We start from the raw sequence: 20,772 nt of genomic DNA on the forward strand, positions 1-20,772 counted from the left end.
TCTACAATAGGTACACTACACTCTATACATCCAACAAATAATCATAGCTCGTACAAGATTCTAAAACTCTACGCAGACCTCTGATCCTTCACTTGCAGACGTCCTCGACCCTTCACACCGTGTTTCCTCCCTATCCATCGCGATCGATCATCGAGCTCGAAGCTCAGAAAGCCACTAAAGACTCCACTAAAGGTTCCACTAAAGATTCGTCCATGATATCTAATCTTTTAATATGACTGCCTCTGACAGTTTTGCTATGATCACGTAGACATTATCCATACAAATACCTCTTAAACTCTTTGTGATTCTACATAGGTACACACTATGGTCCAGACATGCAATATTCTAGTGATTCACTACAGAAGCGTATATGCACCAATGCAAGGTCGGTCGAGCGCTTGTGAGAGAGACAAGAGCGTCGCCCTCTAGTGGCGAGTACATCAAATCCCCAAACGTCAATCACCTATACCTCTCTATTACTCTACAATAGGTACACTACACTCTATACATCCAACAAATAATCATAGCTCGTACAAGATTCTAAAACTCTACGCAGACCTCTGATCCTTCACTTGCAGACGTCCTCGACCCTTCACACCGTGTTTCCTCCCTATCCATCGCGATCGATCATCGAGCTCGAAGCTCAGAAAGCCACTAAAGACTCCACTAAAGGTTCCACTAAAGATTCGTCCATGATATCTAATCTTTTAATATGACTGCCTCTGACAGTTTTGCTATGATCACGTAGACATTATCCATACAAATACCTCTTAAACTCTTTGTGATTCTACATAGGTACACACTATGGTCCAGACATGCAATATTCTAGTGATTCACTACAGAAGCGTATATGCACCAATGCAAGGTCGGTCGAGCGCTTGTGAGAGAGACAAGAGCGTCGCCCTCTAGTGGCGAGTACATCAAATCCCCAAACGTCAATCACCTATACCTCTCTATTACTCTACAATAGGTACACTACACTCTATACATCCAACAAATAATCATAGCTCGTACAAGATTCTAAAACTCTACGCAGACCTCTGATCCTTCACTTGCAGACGTCCTCGACCCTTCACACCGTGTTTCCTCCCTATCCATCGCGATCGATCATCGAGCTCGAAGCTCAGAAAGCCACTAAAGACTCCATTAAAGGTTCCACTAAAGATTCGTCCATGATATCTAATCTTTTAATATGACTGCCTCTGACAGTTTTGCTATGATCACGTAGACATTATCCATACAAATACCTCTTAAACTCTTTGTGATTCTACATAGGTACACACTATGGTCCAGACATGCAATATTCTAGTGATTCACTACAGAAGCGTATATGCACCAATGCAAGGTCGGTCGAGCGCTTGTGAGAGAGACAAGAGCGTCGCCCTCTAGTGGCGAGTACATCAAATCCCCAAACGTCAATCACCTATACCTCTCTATTACCCTACAATAGGTACACTACACTCTATACATCCAACAAATAATCATAGCTCGTACAAGATTCTAAAACTCTACGCAGACCTCTGATCCTTCACTTGCAGACGTCCTCGACCCTTCACACCGTGTTTCCTCCCTATCCATCGCGATCGATCATCGAGCTCGATCCTCAGAAAGCCACTTTACGTCCGATCGGTTCTTAGCAACGCGGTTATTCGAGTCGATTCCCGTTTTACTGGACCCGTCCGCGTCGCAACCGCCTCGTTTTCCACGTGTCGGTCGCGTTCGCTTTCGATTCAACGTCGATTAGATGCAACGATAAACCCGCCTGCTTGGTTTTTGCCTATTTTTCGGCGACGATCGATCGCGTTACGCACGATCCATCGATACCGCGAGCCGCTGTACTTTCTCCGCGGGATTCGTACACTATCTAGAACGCTTACGCACCGTATAATCTGCCGGCGGTTTCCAACAACAAGAAACATGTATGTCACGTCAGATTGGATATCGACTCGCGTGAAACGGCTATTTGCAGCGAGCAGCCGTATCGCTGCAAAACGATGAGCCGAGTTTCAGCGAGACGGAACAATGTCGAGCTGCAACGCTTTCTAAATACATGTATGCTTGTTCCTTACTTCGGGAATAATCGTCGGATGACTTTGGCTTTCGTTCGTTAATTGACAAGAATTATCGGAGAAAACGTTGAATTTTGGAAGACTTCAAACGAAATTAAGCGCGATTTGAATCGTACAAAGCACACCAGGTTTGGTTTATAGTTGAAAATCTGGAGTCCGACGGTGGCAGAGACCTCGTCTACGATCGTTTCCAGTTATTCACGGGGATCGAGGTATCGTGGAAGGAGAAATCTCCGTACGTAACAACGGAGAAACCAGCCACCGGGACGCGCGAGCCTCTGCACCGCGAACACGATGGATTTATATATGCGTTTATATTACGAGAATGATCTACGAGGAATAACGACGATCCGACGTTAACAGAATACCGAGCATTTCACGCGGCGCGGATTCAACGATCTAATTGTTCGCCGTGTTAACAGTTATCCGTTTAAGATGAACGGAATTCTTTCACAGTCACCGAGTGTTTTTGTTTGTTTGTCGCCTGGACGACTGAAAACAAGAAAAGATGAACGATACCGTTCGATCGAACATAGTATCAGTCGTGATTCGACGACAAAAACTATACCATATCGTGTATGGAATATTTATTTGTACAAATAATCATAATTTCCGTTCTATTTCTGCCTTTTTTCGTGGGTCAGGTAACAACTTTTCCACCGTGGTTCTTCATACTTATTCTTATACAATTATTTTACTGTTAATGCAATGTATACAATACAATAAAATAAAATATCGTGAGAGTAAATAAGGATTAAAATATCTCTAACGATAAGAATGCATGAGGGAAAAACGTTGTGTTGTTAGATTTACGTGATTTTCGGTGTGACTGACGCTTAATTTCTATGTGCAACGGTTGTTGATTGTTCGATGTCTGGATCATGTTGAAAAAAAAGCAACACGATCCGTTTCTACGGCAGTCATTGACCAGTCGAAACATTGGGAGGATTCCCATCCTCTCGGCGCCTGTATTTCAAATCTTACATCGTGAAAATTTAATTTCAGTTTTCAGTAATTTTAGTTTCTAAATTTTCTGTTATCAGCCAGACGATATGTATGAGTTCTCGTTTTAATAACTAATTAGGGAATAAATCCGATAGTAACATCTTGCTGTTTAGATTATTGCAAACTTTATCGAACAAATCAAGTTTACTTCAGTCAATTTTCACACGAATTACTGACAATTTTATATGGTGATTCTCAATGTTCTTTTCTCTTCAGTTGCTTCTACGAAATTTTTGTCACAGATTCTCGAGATCCTTTCTTCAAAGTTCTACTGTCTCATAGTTTTAAAAAATTCCATGATTTTTTGTTTCAAAATTTCCACTGAAAAATTACACGTCCACCATTTTGCAACCAATTTTTGATCTTCCACTTCGATCCCTATTCCATAATAATTAATACTTTCATTCAAAATTTTTACAAGAACTACACCAAGAAATGTTCTTTCGAATGCATTAAACATTCATTAGAAAAAGTTTTAAACCCCTCAAAAAATTCTCGAAAATTGCTTCCATTTTCAGTGATCACAGTGGTCTCCACCTTGAGAAACTATTTCTTCCAGGTCAGTTACCGGATAAATTTTGCGTCTAGTACTGGTCTGCAACCTTCCGCGAGAAGTAGGGTCAAAGATCGACAGGGTGGATCGTCCTCAAGGAGGAAAAGTGTCGCGTAGGCAAGAGTGAACCCGTCGAAAGAGTGACGGGAATCGTCGAAAGAACGAACGAAAGTGTGTCGTCTGTCCTGGCACTCCTGGCACGTATTTCCTTTTCTATCTTCTTTCGAGGGAGGGAGAGGGGGGGAAGGGGCCCGCGGTTCGGGGCCCGAACGCTCAAGAACTTGGAGGAGAGTCCGCGGCGTGCGTTGGGGCCCCATAGTGGGGGCAGCGACATAAGTACGAGACGGCCTTAAGAAAAGCCTTCATTCTGATACCGCGATTCACAGAGTCGGTGAACTCGTAAAACGCGTCCGCGTGTCCATCCAGATACGGAAAATCGATTCATCGATCGTATCCGCGAACGAGAGATCGAATCGCGCCACGTTTCGTCGTACGATAACGAAAGAAACGCGCCGTCGTCGCGTTTGGTGACCTGCGCTGGTGTCCTGCGGGCGGGATCCTCGATCTAATTCGATCGATCGCTTGGTGACGTCCGGGCCCCGTGGATCCCAGAGCTTTCGAGACTACTGACGAGGTGGGTAGCGCCAAATTTACGCAATTTTAATTTGTCTTTCAAGATTATGTGCCGTTTTTTATTGTAGAGACAGAGTGAAATGTAATTCAATTTTTAATTTTATGGTTTGAAATCGATTCGTGGTATGACACTTTTGGGATGTCGAGGTTTTTTTTAAATTGTATTTCTCGTCGTTTATACAGTCTTTCAAGATGGTTGACAGACTCCTCTATCGAGTGTTTAATTGTTAGTATTTTATTGGAAATTTTATGGTAAGAAGGCTCGTCTTGTGTTGATAGATAAAAGTGAGTTTAATTGAGAGTATATTTTCTCTTATAATCACTGTTCGTTTCATTTTTATAAAATTTTTCTACGTCTTGTTGTTATCATAGAATGCATTGTTTTCTTTCCTAATGGATGCACGAAGTAGCAACCATATTTGTTTTTGATTTTGTTATTTATATAATTACTATTTAGAGTTATATTTGATAGGCATACGTTGAACACAATATTATTATTGTTATTCGTTCTATCTTTCGAATTTATGCCCAGGTGATCTTCGAGAAAGAGTAAAATTAATTTATAACAACAAAAATTAAATTTGATCCCATAATAGTAGTTAACTGAGAATCATTTTGGAAAATTCAATTTAGACACATTATGCGAATTTTAACTTGAACGTGACGCAGTAATGGCGACTAAGAACAAATTGGACTAATACAGTTATTGCGTTGTGATTCCAGTCGAAAGTGTTCGAAGTACCGTTCGGTTCACGAATCGAAAATGATTAAAAATTCAGTGTCCCGCTCTTAATACAAAGTATCGCGATTATTGACCGACTGTTTTACGCGGAAGCTAACGTCTGTCACCTGCTATTTTTCATGCAAGTCGATACCAGAATACGTACGAATCAGTAATAGACAATAGCGACGAGTACTTAATTAATTTGTAGTTTGTTTACAGTCGAATGCTTAGAAGTATTCGCACGTTGCTTTCGGTAGCCGTGTACAACAACGGAATACTTTTATTCGGTTTCACCGTCGAACACGAGACACGTGCACAATTGTTTTGCAATTAACGCTAAATCAGAATCTACAAGTTGGTCCCAAAAGTGTTGGACCACCATCCACGGATTTCTGTGTAAAATTATGAGTTTGACGAAGCGTAGACCAGATGGATATTTGATTTGACGTCAAAAGAACTCATATGTGATAAATTATATCAATTATGTTAAATCCTAATTAAATAAATAATCTTCATACTTCAAAAACAAATATAAATATTTAAACAAGGGGGTACAACAAACCCAAACTCACAAACGGCAATCTTACGACGAGAAATACAAGTTAGACTAATGTCTCGACACAGAGTTCGCGTAATCTTAACATTAAGGAAACGCCTGTCGCCTTTAATGCTACTCACAAGGTAGATTCAAGAGTGATTTCTTATACTAGCGTCAAGATTTAATCTTTTGTATAGAAAAATAGGAAAAAGAAATAAAACTATATAAAGAACAGTGCTCCACCTTTGTCTCCATATTAGTTCGAGAGTCTCTACGGTAGCCGGAAGCGATCGAGAAAAAATATGGAACGAGCACGTAGCCATTGTAAAACTGTACGATGCCTCCGCCAACTAGTTTTCAATTATCAAGAAATTCTGCGTAGAGTTGTAAACGGCGTAATTTCGGCTCGTAAACAATGAAAACGGCGGGCGAGATGGCGGTCCCAGTTCGCTTGTTGGTCTATTAATCGAATTCAGAATTCGAATTACCGTCTGCCATGCCGGCTTTTACCACGATCGTTATCCGTTCCGTTAAGGTTTCCGCGATTATCGGAAGTTAATGCCCCGTTCGCACAACTCAATCTACATTCCACGCTCGGCGAACGACTACGCGTTCGCCCATCGAATGGACCTTATCTGAAAACGGTAATTCCCAGAGACTAACAACGGCGACTTCCTTGTTGCCGCGATGTTACGCGGTTATCCGAGTTGCCGCGACGCGTCCCCGAACAAGAAGAGGCGGAAGCAAACGCAGAAGAAGAAGACCAAGAAGGAGGGTGCATCTTTCGAGTGGTTGGCGCGGGGCCCGGAGCTTTTGCTTCCTTACAACGGGCGCTCCTTCAGGAAATGCCCTTTTGTTTGTTTTTCGAAAAAGTACTCGACGAGATTGTCGCATTAAGCATCCACGCTGGGATTACCATAATCGGACCCCGATCATCTCCAACGAACAACATTCCATCGGGAGAGCTATGGAATTATATTATTTGAATGCTTATTTTCGTCAGAATTTGGCGCGATTTTCTTTCGTTTGTTTTTAACATCTTCAGCGAAATTGAAAAATTTCAAATCATTTTGAAAAAATTATAGCTGGTTCCGGTGGTCGATTTCAAGCATTTTTGGTGATCAGACATACCCTCGAAATTCCACCCACTTTCGAGGAAAAAATGCGTGTAGTTGCTAAAATTTTTCGACGAGAATAAAAAATTTCAGATCGTTCTGGAAAAATTATTTTTGGCTGCAGGGGTCGATTACAATCATTTTTGGTGAATAGATCTACCCTCGAAATCCTAACCAGTTACGAGAAAAAAATTCGAATAGGTGCCTTTTTTCGGTGAAAAAAAAAAATTTCAAATCGTTCTAAAAAAATTATTTTCAGTTTCAAGGGTTAATTACAATCATTTTTGGTGAATAGACTTACCCCCGAAATCCTACGCACTTTCGAGAAAAAAATTCGAGAAAGTGTCAAATTTTTCGACGAAATTAAAAAATTTCAAATCGTTCTAAAAAAATTATTTTTAATTGCGGGGGTCAATTACAATCATTTTTGGTCATCACACATACCCTCGAAATCCTAACTCTATGAGAACTGTATTTTTTTTTACAGTAACACTTATTTTCTTTTTTAAGTTTTTCATTTTTGCCTCTAATTTCTCGATCAACAAGTACCTCCCGTGGACTACAAGCGAACATTAGCGAAAGAAGACTGTATTCGATACCCGATACAAAACTGTTTCTCTTCCATATTGAAAAATAGTTCGTTCGAACCAAATAAAGCTGGATTTCACAAGAGTACAGGCTCGCAACTCAACATATGTGATATGTAGAATTTAATCCGCGGCCAGAAATGATTTTCACGGTAACTGTTCTCAGCAGGAACCTTCGAAGGTTCAGTTTCTACCGTGGGCAATAACATTTTTGCCCCGGAAACCCAGTGATCTCTATTCCCGTAGATTAAATCTCGCGCTCGTTTCAGGATGTGGAATTTCGTGAACGATACGAAGATAAGGCTCGAGTAACAGTTCTAAAATGTATACGATCCGGTAATACGAGCCACTTTATGTGTCTGTCCCGTACTTTCAGTGGAAAACCGTTCCGGGGGTACCTTCGTGTCGCAATGGTGTGAAATTCTAGTAAAATTTTGTCGATCGAAGGGAGATACGTTGTCCCCGTTTTGGAGAAGCTGAAAGTACAGTGTCGTGAATCTACCAACCCTTGAATATTTAAAGAATTCGATCTTTCGGGAATAAATTATGCCACAACAGTACTTACATTGAGAAAAACGCTACTCGAAGACACCGAGTCTAACAGACAAACGAAACACGCGGTATCGCCATTTTGAAAAGATGTTTCTCCAAATATCTTCGAAAGTATCAAACTTACAGAAAAATATTTCCAACAAAACTTCTGCATTCTTTTATGCAGAATACGATTCCCAAATAAAAAATGTAAGTTTCCCACAAAATAAACAAGATGACCTTGAAGTAACCTTGAAAACGCCCACGCATTCGTTCCATTCTTTTGTACGTGTAAATTTCGAAACACCGGGAGATTTTAGCAAAAAAGGGGGCTGCTACCCCTACCGTGGGGGGTTGCAAAGGATAGTTTAAGCAGCTATGGTTTCGTATACTCTTTGCTGGACTCGTCGAGGCTATCGCGGCAAGGACGCTCGCACAGCGGAGCGAGTCATGCTCGTTTTGCACTATTTGTGCGTCACGGAAAGTGCTCTCTAGTCTAACATTAATGACGTAGTTGTCTAACTTATCCGCGTGTTAGCGAAACCAGTTCGATGCGCCTCGAGACGGATCGAATCGAACGTGCAACGATGATGGAGCCCCACGGACCGCCATTACGCGATTCAAGGATGTTTTCTATAATTAAGATCGCGAAACTGCAGTATACTTTGTACGCGTCGTATGATTGTACCCCGACTTTTATTAAATCGACGGAGATGCGCGTCGATTGGAGTCTGCCCGGTTTTTTCTACGCGTCGCGCCTAGTCAGACTTCATAAACAAACCGACGAAAGCGTCTAAGCATGTAATTTTCACAAATACACGGGTATCAGGATCTCGAGGATCGCGCTAATATCGAACTTCCTCGTCCCTTTCGACACGCTTTTAACGAAGCGGCCGGCTGCCCGAACCATCCGTATGCAAATGCTGCTCGAACCGCGGAAACATTAAAGCTAACAATTTTTCTAAACCGCTTGGCACGATTAACATTCCTCGTTAAGTACATTATGAGTCTCTGAATCGCCTAACATTCGACGTTTCCTTAAATTTTAACATCTTTATCGATTCTCATTCTGTATTTCTCAAGTACAGACGCGTGAAAAAGGTCAGTTTATTATTAACAAAATGGAAAACGAAATTCTGTAAAAATTGAAAGACTTTGCATACATTTCTTCGAGCGTAAAATTCAGTTTCAAACCAGATTCAAAATTTTAGATATTTCTTGAGACTTTTAAATCCCTTTTCCAATTTTTATTATTTCGTACTGAAAAAATGTGCATGTTTTTTCCAAAACAAAGAAAGTACAAAGGTTATTTGGTGCCCCAAATTCCATTTTCATCGAACGTTCGTTACCAAGTGCTATTACAATTTTTTTTTTGTAAATTTACAGTTTAAACTAACATAAACTCATGTTATTATTTTCCCCGTACCGTTAAGCATGAAAATCTAATACCGAGTATAAGTGAACGGTGCCGTTAAATATGAATGTCTATGAAAAAAGTTCCCGTAATACATGTATTAAATAAAAGGTGTATATCATTTATGTATCTGCAGTTTTAGCTTCCGTAGCATTAACTTGTTATTTGCTGTACTCGATGCATACAATGTGATATGGGTTCAGACGACGAAAGCGCCGATAGCTACTCGTTTGCACTAACGTGCATTCATGCATTCTAAAATACGAGAATCTTTAGAGAAAAAGAAAGAAAAAATGCAAGAGCTGCAAGGGCTTACAAAAAGTCAGGTTCTATTCATCCAGACGTGTAGATTAGCTAATGCAACAGTGGCGCTTATGATTTATCTGATTGAAATGTAGATAATCATTTGGTCTCTCTACGACGCGTGAACAAACTCTAATGCACTCTTGCCTACAGTGACGTAACCTCCCGTACTCGCCACCAGAGGGCCACGCTCTCGTCTCTCTCGCAAGCGCTCGATCAATTATCCAATATCCTGTCGTCCAAGGATTACTTTATTAATTAATGAGTCTACTATCATTCCCAGAACGATCTTTCTCACTTCCTCCACTAATAAAGCAACACCACACTACTAAATAGAAAACCAATTCCAATGCATGATTTATATCAAGTTCCTCAACTCCATAAATCATCTAATCTTGTTCAGTCCAAAGTTTATCGTAACAAATATAAAATTGAATCCACGGATGAAGGTTATCATCGAGACCAACGAAAGATTGTCGATCGAATAGTGTAATTTATAAGGATACTGTCGATATGCGGACGTTAATACCATTATAAACGTAAATTAATAACAGGATGAAACGACAAAGAGTATCGATCGTTGAATGCAAGCTTTTCTAGCCGTTGCAATTTATCTATCTCGCAAGAAGCGACTTCGTCGGTTGGCGTTCGGGACGACAGTATAACGGTCCCATTTACATCGGGCCGCACGTAGATTAATGACTAATTGAAAACCCGTGTATACCAGTACTAGTTATGGGCTTTTGTGGTTCGCGACGGAGACGGTACGCGATTTTTGGAATCTCCCTTGAAAGCTACAAAACGCCAAACATGGGCATCTCGAAGCTTCGCAAAGTTCGATTCCATTCAACGGGCGCTTCGATCGTCGATTTATAATAGCGATCGTGAATAAATTAAACGCATCAATCCTCCAAGAATAACTTCTTCGGTCGAAACTTCTAATAGCCGACAGTTTCAATCAGAGGATCTATATAAAGTTCGAATCGCTGATTCATTCAGCCAAGATTTCTCAAACCGGGTTCAAAGGAAAAGTGCATATCGTAAAGCAATAAAAATGTTTCCTGTAATATTTTATTCTCATTAAGAGGGATATTCAACTGCACTAAAAAATCCATGTTCCTTTGAAAGAAATCTTTGGTGACATCCTTGAAATATAATTAAAAAATTTGCAACAAAACGAACGTATGTATTAAAAATTTATATTCGATTTAAATAGTGCTCTACTACTTAACTTAGACTTTTATGTGCTGTTTATTAAAATAAATATGGAAAAAATATTACGAATTAAAGATTATGCATTTTTAAATACATAAATACATCATTCTCTAAATATTGATTAATTATACAGAAAAAAATATGTAAAAAATTTTCGATAATTCTGCATTAGAGGCGTTAATGGATCACAATGGCGGAGGATGAGACGATAAATTGGATCGTGCAATGTTGCAATTTTAGTCACGTCGGTGAAACTGGCGTCAAAGAAAAAGGAAAAACCGGGAAACGATCGTCGAGCAAAAATCGACACCGAGTTAATTAGATTTAACGTAAAATGAAGACGATACGCGACGACGCGGAAAGTTGTATGGAAAAACGAAGACGCACGATTACATAAGATTACGATCCAAGCAGTTCCTGCGCGACGATCACGATCTTTATCACCGCTACTAATTGGTATTCCGATACTGGCAGAGACCGCGAACGTTATTCGAGCAGCGAGTATGGCATGGGAAAATCGCGAAGAATTTGTCTGGTTCACTAGGCAATCGACACCTTCGTCGCATACCATATTTCTAAGCAGCTAGGGAACTGTTATTTTTACTGGACTAAGCCTGGTGTATAACACGAAGCGCCAAAACATTTTATTAGACAGGCTAAACGATACTAAAAAATCTTCAGTGTCGATTTATTTTAATAAAATTGTCACATTATGTAGAAAATGTATTTGCTGACCTCGATGAATCGATCTATTGCAATTTTATTCAAACAATAAACGTTGCATCGACAACCCAAAATTAGAATTTATTCAACACGAAATCCAGCCTGTCCTGTAAATTAAATTCAAATTTTTAGTCGACGAGTAACAAATAGAGAGTTATTTTTACTCGTGATCTCGATATTTTTATCTAAATAAAATTAAAAAAATAATTTATAAAACCAACGAACCGTGTTTCCTGTAAATTATTAGTTTCGTTATCGGAATCTAAAATGTGAAAAACTTCGAACTGATAATTCTGTAATAAACATGCACCGATTAAAGGAACGTTTAATTAACCGAGCAATGGCATCTAACTGAAGAGAAACACGCGGAATATTTTCATTTTGCTCGTGCTGTATCTGTTTGCGAACCAACATCCTACATCATACACGATGTCTTCGGATTGCTACTTAATACATTTTATTTTAAACGAAAACGAGTCGTGTTATTATTAGAAATAGGAAACGATCGACAAGAATATGAAAATGTCAAACGATCTATATTACAAAAAATAGAGAAACGTGAAATTTAAGTATCGAAAGTTTCTCGTGTATAGAAATTTAGAAACTTATGAAACGTGCTGGTAATTAATATATGGGCACTGTAGTCAAATGGTTTGATCGAAAACGTATTAAAAAATAATATATAATTAAATTAATATAATTATATTATATAAAAAGTATTGTTCGTGAAAAAGATTATGCAGTGTTAATGAAAATTATCAGAGGAGATTCTAAGTGTGGCGAAAAAATTCCGAAAGCTTCCGTTTCGATATTATTCGACAAAGTGGCGAGGGGAGGGGGAACAAAAGCTCATTTCTATTTGCGGGCTCGATCGTCCGTGAGACGGTTAAATAATAGGCGACCGTGTGGCGGACAATTTTCGCACGCCTGTGGCCTGACAACGTATCTGACCGGTTTAAGATTTCACTTCCTAATGATTCTGAATACAAATCGGAGCACCCTCCGTGCAAATGGCCGATCTCTCTCGTTAGGGAGGAAGAACGAGGAGACGCGGAAACGTTTCGCGATTTTGTAAATTATCCGAGTCAATAGCCGGAAAACGAGAACCCGCTGCTGACTCACCCGAACGAAACAACGATCGTTAAGCCGCTGAAAATGCCTACGCTGAAGCTACATCGAGGAACACATTGTCCATGTTCCACATTTATTGAAAAAGTCAATCATAATCGATAAAGATCAAAGGAAAACACTTTGTTTAAATAAAAATGTTGTGCCTTGATTATCATGGGAGAATTCCGCACCTTTGGGAAAACCTCGTTGATTTTTTGGAAGTCAAATTTTTCTACGATCGCATCTTATTCCACTTATCGAGAGAATTTACAAAAGGGACTCGTTATTACCTTAAATCGATCTTGTTCGAGTAATATTTGCATCCCAACGTTTCGTCTTTAAATTAAATTGCAATTTGTTTAATCATAGTCTGTCACCATACTCAATATTTATATTTCTCTTCTCTATTTACATACAAGTCGAAGAATGTTTAGTTTACTACGGTGCAATAAAACTGAATGCGCCCACGTGTCGATCGATCGAAGCTAAATGGTGAATCAATAAAAAAACGTCGTGCTTCCCATTGAAAGAAATTACACGCTTAACTTTTCGAATGCTTGTGTATAAACACACGAAACCGAAACTGGGTTAATCACTGCGCGTAATACAATTCGTAAATATACCGTTGCTTGGTCGCGGTGCAAGTTTTTAAAGAAATACGTCCATCTTTGCGCGGACGCTAACGGTACGCGTTCGGGCGCTTGTTTCGTCCGCGAAGAAAAGAAAATCATTCATAACGATTCGAATTAGGAACTGATCGAGCCTAAAATACTGTTTCTTTGGCGGGACAGCTTATTTCCATGAAATCCGTTTAATCGGTTCGTTAGACGCTGAATTCTTTCTTTCGCAATTTGCTACGAGCTTCTTTCGATTCATCTGAAATTTCTTTCTAATTCGAAACGTTATTAGAAATCGACCCTGTTCGCTAATCCGCCGAACGTAGGCAGCCACGACCGCATCATTTCTGCGACAATTGAAACGTGTCCGATCGCGAGAATGATGCAAACTGAACTTCTCGAAGCTCGATCGTTGATCCAGAATGTTTCTTCGATCGTTAAACGTTCCAACTCTGGTATTGGATCCTCGATAACAATTTGTAACGTTGATTAACTCAAGTTTTAAAGGAGACAAATATAATAAATACATTATTCTCCTTCTAATGCTTGTTAAGAGCTTTTCGTACCGTGTTACAGGAGGGTTAATCGTACTTTAAAACAATTTAAAGCACAAATAGAGTCCATGTGAGAAGATAACCGCCCCCGCAATCAAGCCACAACGTCTAGAGTATCTTTTTCTCGCGTAGAAATCCTTCTCTGGAATCCGGTAAGGTCTCGAAAGAGGTTAATTCGATTTTCGTAACGCGTGATCAGGCCCGAACTCTCGCCGCGTTTTGAGATTGCTGTATTATTATATCGACGAAATCGACGATCTTGTTACAGTTAGACACCGTGATTTTTCGAATGGGGATTCCTTACGGTACTTAAATTCGATACAAACAGTAATGCTTTACATTTCTCTAATAATATACTGCTCCCCGTAATCGATCAGCCACTCGAATGATCGATACTTTGAAATCTTACAATCGGACAAATTTATATCTAAAACTTAAAGACGAGAAAGACAAGTGAAGAATCGATTCATTTCTAACAAAGAATTTGGATTTCGTTGAACTGACTATTACAAAAATCACGGTATTTACGATAATATAATTTGAATAACAATGGCTGATTGTGAGTGTTAGTTTTAAGAACGTGTTATCGTTGTGTGTGTATAAGAGAACGTTAGGAGCAAATTTAGTATTAGGTTACTAACGTTGTTGAAGCACCGATTTAAGTATCGTTAATTTGTACGCCATCGAAGGTCGAGTGAGTCTTCCAGACTTTCTCATAATTGCACCGGCAGTCACGAAGGTCGGAACGACTACAGGTGGTTCTCGCGAGATCCCAATCATGTGAGTCAAGGTATTCTAACTCCACACAATGGCCTCTTCCTGTCATTATTACAGCCAGAGTCAGGACTCAGCGATTCAAATATTCGGTCCAATTCTCTAACTGTAATACGATTGTTCCTTTCGGTGTCCAATCGTTTCTCTGACAAATTTAATTCTATATAGATCATTGTCTCGATCTTGGGTAAATTAATAATCAATCCGTCTTTAATCTTCGCTGAATTACTACCGAATTGTCGATCGTTGTGGCGCCACCAGAGGGCCACGCTCTTCTCTTTCTCTCTCGCAAGCGCTCGATCGACTACCGAATATTTCCTTTCCTTTTCTACCCTTATACGATCTTTCTCGCTTTCTCTGCTAGCAAGAAGCAGCGTCACAAACTCATCGCTATGTATGGAGGTTCAGGAAACGCCAGGAGCCCCAACAGCGTCTTCGAGCGGACAACGCAACGGAAGAGAAGAGAATGACACGTGACGAAGGCGAGCTTTCAAACGCCTCATTGAAGAATCCTTATCCCGCAAATGTTCCCTCCGTGCCGCGACTCGCGATTCTTGTCTCGTCTCTGGCGTCGCGAGACGGTGCCATTGTGGAGTCCCTGACAAGGCTGTCCCATAGAAACTGGCAAGCATATACACGTACCCGGCATTTCATTTCGGCAAAATAACGGTGCACCGCGCCGTGTTACGCCGGTGACGGGTTAAAAAACGACCAGGAAAACGAGAGCGGATATGCTGCAAAGAGAGACTGCAAAAGTCTTTGGTCGTAAGAGGACGTCGAGCACACGGATGCAAACATGGGAAACACGAAATCCTTACGGTGGGCCCGTGGACCACGCGACGTGTGTTGTATTTTTTCAATTTTGACTCGTCACTCGCGTTGATGAACGTCAAGAGAGATTTTTAAGGATTTGTCCTTAATTGGGGATCATCTTTAAAATACCAACTGGCCCAAAGTTTTCAAGACTACGAATATAACCATACCAAACGGGCTACTCCAGAGTTTTTAATCTTCTAAAATTATATTCGTTCGAACCGATTCCAAGCGCATCGGTTTCCGCCGCAAAACAGAGTTAAATTTAATTACGATAAAATACGGATCAGGATCCGACAACTTTTTCTATAAACACCAATAATGTTGAATCGTTAACAAGATACTTCACCTTTACGAGTTCAAAAAAAAAACTGTTTTTTTCCCGGTTGTTCTATAACTTATTTAATTATGCGGGCATAGCTGGATATGAGACGTTTTTCTTCGTAGTGCTTCGTTAATGGGGTGCTTTTCAATTATATTCACGTTTGTTATTTACGACTTTCGACTACCTCTTAACGTTTTCGATGCTGTAACCGCAATAACACGTTCTATGAAATGCGTGTCCGCAAAAAATTCCTGTTCCACGGTTTTTGTAAACTGTAATACTACTAAATAGAAATAAAATATTGCACGTAGTAAAATAAAACCAATGGCTGACAATGCAGGTGCCTGCACGTGATCTGCTTTATCCTCGGGCGAGAAGGTAGTCAGTTTACTTGCAATAGTCCGACCGTGGTAAAAAGGAATTTCACGTCGATAATAACGGAGTACCGTGTAACAACCATCGGGTGTTTAATTATAACGATGGTGGACGAGTATGTAATGGCGTCACTATTAACACAGACGAGATATACGAGCAGACCGTGTAAGGTGGACTTTTGTAGCCCAATCTGACTGCTATACCGACGTGAAAATTCGGAGGTGATTTTAGCGCCCTCTTCGCATATATGGCTGTCAGTCGAGAAACTATTCACTGAATCAGTATTGACGGGCAAACAACTGTAGGTGTGCATAAAACATGTGAGTTGACTATGGGAGGGATTGAAAAAAGGCAATCCAGTATTATCAGACGGCAGACCGGTGCCCAAAGGAAACTGCCCCTCTACTTACACACATTAATGCATAGCCACCTTGTATATGAGTTCTGGCGCTTCGTATAGCTTTAGGGATTCGAGGAAGAAGTATATACATAGTTGATTCTAATGGTCTTCTACAATAGCGAATGTATTTCATTGAATTTCTGTAGTAGAGCTCATGGATACCTACAAGAAAAGTACTAAACAACATTTCCATAGAGCGTCAAACGAATTTTTAAGAAAAATCGACAGGGAGTAGGTGTAGAAATTCGACGAAAATAAAAAATTTCAAATCGTCCTAAAAAAATTATTTTTCATTGCAGGGGTCGATTACAATTATTTTTTGTGAATAGACATACCCTCGAAATCCTGCTCACTTTCAAGAAAAAAATTCGAGAAGGTGTGAAATTTTTCGACGAAATTAAAAAATTTCAAATCGTTCTAAAAAAATTATTTTCGATTGCAGGGATCGATTATAATAATTTTTGGTGAATAGATATACCCCCGAAATCCTGCTCACTTTCGAAAAAAAAATTCGAGAAAGTGTGAAATTTTTCGACAAAATTAAAAAATTTCAAATCGTTCTAAAATAATTATTTTCAGTTGCAGGGGTCTATTACAATCATTTTTGGTGAATAGACATACCCTCGAATTCCTACGCACTTTCGAAAAAAAAATTCCTTACCGAAAGTACAATGTCTGACCAATGTCTGATTCTCCTGAAATTAAAAAAATCGTAACTTCTGAACGGATTGGACGATTTTACTGTTTCGAGATGCAAACCTCAACCAATTTGTTTAATTATCGACTGTTTTATTTTCTGTTCCAGTACCATCTATAACCAAACTCATCAAGAATCCTTCACGTATAAATAAATCTAGTAAATTCAATTGCAAGTGGCTTGATACGCAAATGATTGCTAAAAAAACTTTGAAAAGATGCAAGGACGAACCGTTCGAAAGCTGAGATTCGAGCAGCCCCTCGCTATCCGCAACAGGATTTTCCCCCCTAAAGGTCTAACTAGCTCGCGACTCATTTTCCTTTTCATCCTACGCGCGACCTTCTGCAAGGTCCCCGCGCAGAAGTTCGCGGGTAGGAATGCACGACTGCATGACTGGACGATTTTATAACCCGGTTTCAATTACCATTCCTGGTGCGCTGCGGTTGCGCGAACAGAGAAGAAAACTTGACGCGCGGAATGTACGCGAACCGTCTAGGTAAATGCCGGCCCGTAGTTTGTCCCCAGCCCCCATCCCTGCCTCCCCTTCACGAACCACCCACCCGTCTCACGCGTGATCCTCATTTTCTCCTTTTTGTTTATGCTGCCACACCGGGGCCGTGATTTATTCGACGTCGCCGGACGGAGAATGGCCACCGCTGGTGACGCGGGATGAGGCGGGGAGGGTTTGATAGTGGCATCGAGGGTTCCCGAGAAAACGAGTTATCTTTAAGGAGGTTGTCCAGAGCCCGACGAGCCCGCAATTTGTTTCGGCCCGTTTCCGATACACTCCCCTAAATAACGACACGTTCATCTTATTAACATCAGATTCACCGTAGAATTATAATACAAATTACTTTTCAGTTTATTTATTACAATTTGTGAGCGTTAAATCGTTTAAAATTTGTGTAATCTCTCGAAGATATAAACGAGGTCTAGAACATATGAGTAATAATAAAGGAACACCCATAGACCGCTAAAGTTACGTTTAATTTATATATTCAGTTCACTTATAATTACTTTTCTTTCATAATTTCATTTAACGTATACAACTCTATGTTGCAAATAACTTAGATCCCTGTATGAAATATATTTTTCAGTCCCTTTCGATGGTCTGCCACTCTTTTTCAATCCCGTTTTGCAGACAAAAACATAAATGAGATTTTATTTTTATTTTTTAGAAGCCATGAGGACGTCGCTGGCGTTGCTGATTTCCGTGGTGGCGACCGCGACGGCGATGCCTCTACAAGACACCCCGAGCGCTCGATTGTTCCCGCGGAACAGGGACGCGATCGCGGTTTCCACGGAAACCGACGATGTCACCGCGAAGGACGCGACGAATCGCCCGGCAAAAAGGCAATACGAGAAGGACGACGGCGGAACGAAAGATCGCAGAGCCGCGATCCCGCCGGTGACCTCGATTCCGAGTCAGGATAATCGACCGGAGAGCAAGGAGGACGAGGGCAGGGACAAATCGGCGAAGAAGAGTCGAAAGCACAAAGCCATCTTCGTCAACTATCCGATCGTGCCTCAGCTGACGTACCCGAACGTGCCGTACGACGTCGACTACAACGGTTTCGACACCGACGAGAGGACGTCCGACGACAGGAGCAGGTACCAGGAGAGCAACATCATCTACATTCGGTTGCCACCCACGCAGTACATGTTCGTACCGGGGCTGGACTACGTCTCGCGACCCTCCGCCTACGCCACCTCGAAGATCCATCAACAGATACCGTTCACCAGGCCCAAGCCAGTCTATCAGCAACCCGTTAATCCTTTCATCAAGTTGCCCATTGATTTCGTGAGCAACGGTAAACCGACGTCGGTCTATCAATGGCAGAAGAAACCGAGCAAGAAGCCCACCGACAGCCCCATCACCAATCTGGACAGTCTGTCGGCGGAGTTCGTGAGCAACGGCAAACCGACGTCGATCTATCAGTGGCAGAGCAATCTGAAGCCGATCAAACGACCCGACGATCTGGCCCACAAGCTGGACAAGGGACCGTACAGTTTCAACGGGAAACCGACCAACTTCTTCCTCCTGAAACCCGACGGAACGTCCACGAAGCATCAGCCTTTCCGCTACCCGGACTACCAGCAAGACAATTCCTACTATTGAACACTTCGTCGGGATCCTAGAAATTGATGGTTCGATCGCACATTTCGAATCGTTGCTCCGCGAAAGAGTGGTTCGAGTGTAAAAGAACGCTCGAGGAATCGAGTTTGTAGATATTGTGGGGTCTGTGAGCGAGATGGAAAGGGAGAGGACTTATTAACGAATAAGGCGATCCTAGAAGGCGCTGTCTCAGGCGCCATGACATTGGATAGTCGAGCGCTTGCGAGAGGGATAAGAGCGTGGCCCTCTGGCGGCGATGGACCCCACAATATCGTAGTTCGTACGTTGAAACTTATTTACGATAGAGAAACTACGTCGATTTGCAATCGGGACGATTGTTTCGAAAGTCGATTATGGTAATCGATGTTCTATCTAGCGATTTTTTAGTGGCGATTTCGATAATTCCAACCGAACGAATCTGCCATAGAATCGATACGTTTCGTCGCAGAAATATTTACCGGAGGGATTCGTTGAAACGGTTTTGAATTTATGTCGTGAAACCTACAGAAACCAAAGCAACCGACCATGAAATTTATAGTCATCGAAGTTTGAATTTTTCCCCCCCCGTTCTCCGTCGCTACACGATTCGCCCCGTTGGCCAATTCGAGTGCTCGACCATCGGGCAGATGTGGTAATTAGTTTTTTAAGGAGCTATTTTATACAGAGTGATCCACGCGATATGTACGCCTTTATAATTTCCAAAATATGCATGAAAAAATGTTGCATACTAAGCTTGCTTGGTTTCAAGTTGTACACTGTGTAGTGCATTTATTTTTTTTAAATGGAATACTATATTTTTTATACCAAAATGTAGAAGAATGCTGAGTAAAAAAGTAATTTCACTTCATTTCCTGAAAATTTGTGTAATCTTCAAAGCGTGAAACAAGTAATTTTTAAGAAATAAAGTGAAATTACTGATTAGCTATTAATTTAATAGAATAATACTACATAGTGTACGCCTCGAAACATATTTTGGAAGTTACAGATGTGCACATGTTTCGTGGACCGCCCAGTATATAGTATCGATATTTATATGCCTATTTATACGTCAATTAATTAGGCGTTCCCTAATATAATCGTATATTTATAAACCTAACCGACAATTTACGTACGAGCACGAATTATAAGGAGTAATACGATAATTAGAATGCAAATTTTACTCGTATGCGCTAATGAGAAAAATAGCATACGCAAACCGTAACACGAATACATAATAATATATAACAACATTAATATTTTACTTTTTCACATTCGCATACGAACGGCGTACAATTTGCAATCTAACGACTATTTGCTCAAGGAGTTAGCGTAACGCGATATTTAATATTTTTGTACGATGGCTGGAGAGAACCACGATTGCGAAACGGGTAGTATTATTACAACGTCTTGCACGTAATCATATATTTATTTAGAAATCGAAGTCATACGTTTGTATATTGTTTCCTCGTCGACGAGACGACCGTTGAGAATTTACTGCTTTATATCTTGTAAATATGTGATAGATACAGAGAGAAAAAAAAAAAAATATCGAATCGACCCCTCACCTTCTTTCTTTCCACCCCCCGCGAGAGCGAAACCATC

At 40.6% G+C, this 20,772-nt stretch overlaps 1 protein-coding gene across 1 annotated transcript; it reads left to right on the forward strand.

Moving 5' to 3' along the window:
* Positions 1 to 4,113: 4,113 nt before the first annotated feature.
* Positions 4,114 to 19,450, forward strand: LOC122396345. The gene is made up of 2 exons (XM_043394656.1): positions 4,114 to 4,261; positions 18,254 to 19,450. The coding sequence occupies exon 2, from the start codon at positions 18,259 to 18,261 to the stop codon at positions 19,192 to 19,194; it is 936 nt and encodes a 311-aa protein (XP_043250591.1). The 5' UTR covers positions 4,114 to 4,261; positions 18,254 to 18,258; the 3' UTR covers positions 19,195 to 19,450.
* Positions 19,451 to 20,772: the final 1,322 nt, after the last annotated feature.

This window comes from Colletes gigas, unplaced genomic scaffold (assembly GCF_013123115.1).
Source record: "Colletes gigas isolate AHSC1104 unplaced genomic scaffold, ASM1312311v1 Colletes_gigas_Sc00007, whole genome shotgun sequence".
Lineage (NCBI taxonomy): Eukaryota > Metazoa > Arthropoda > Insecta > Hymenoptera > Colletidae > Colletes > Colletes gigas.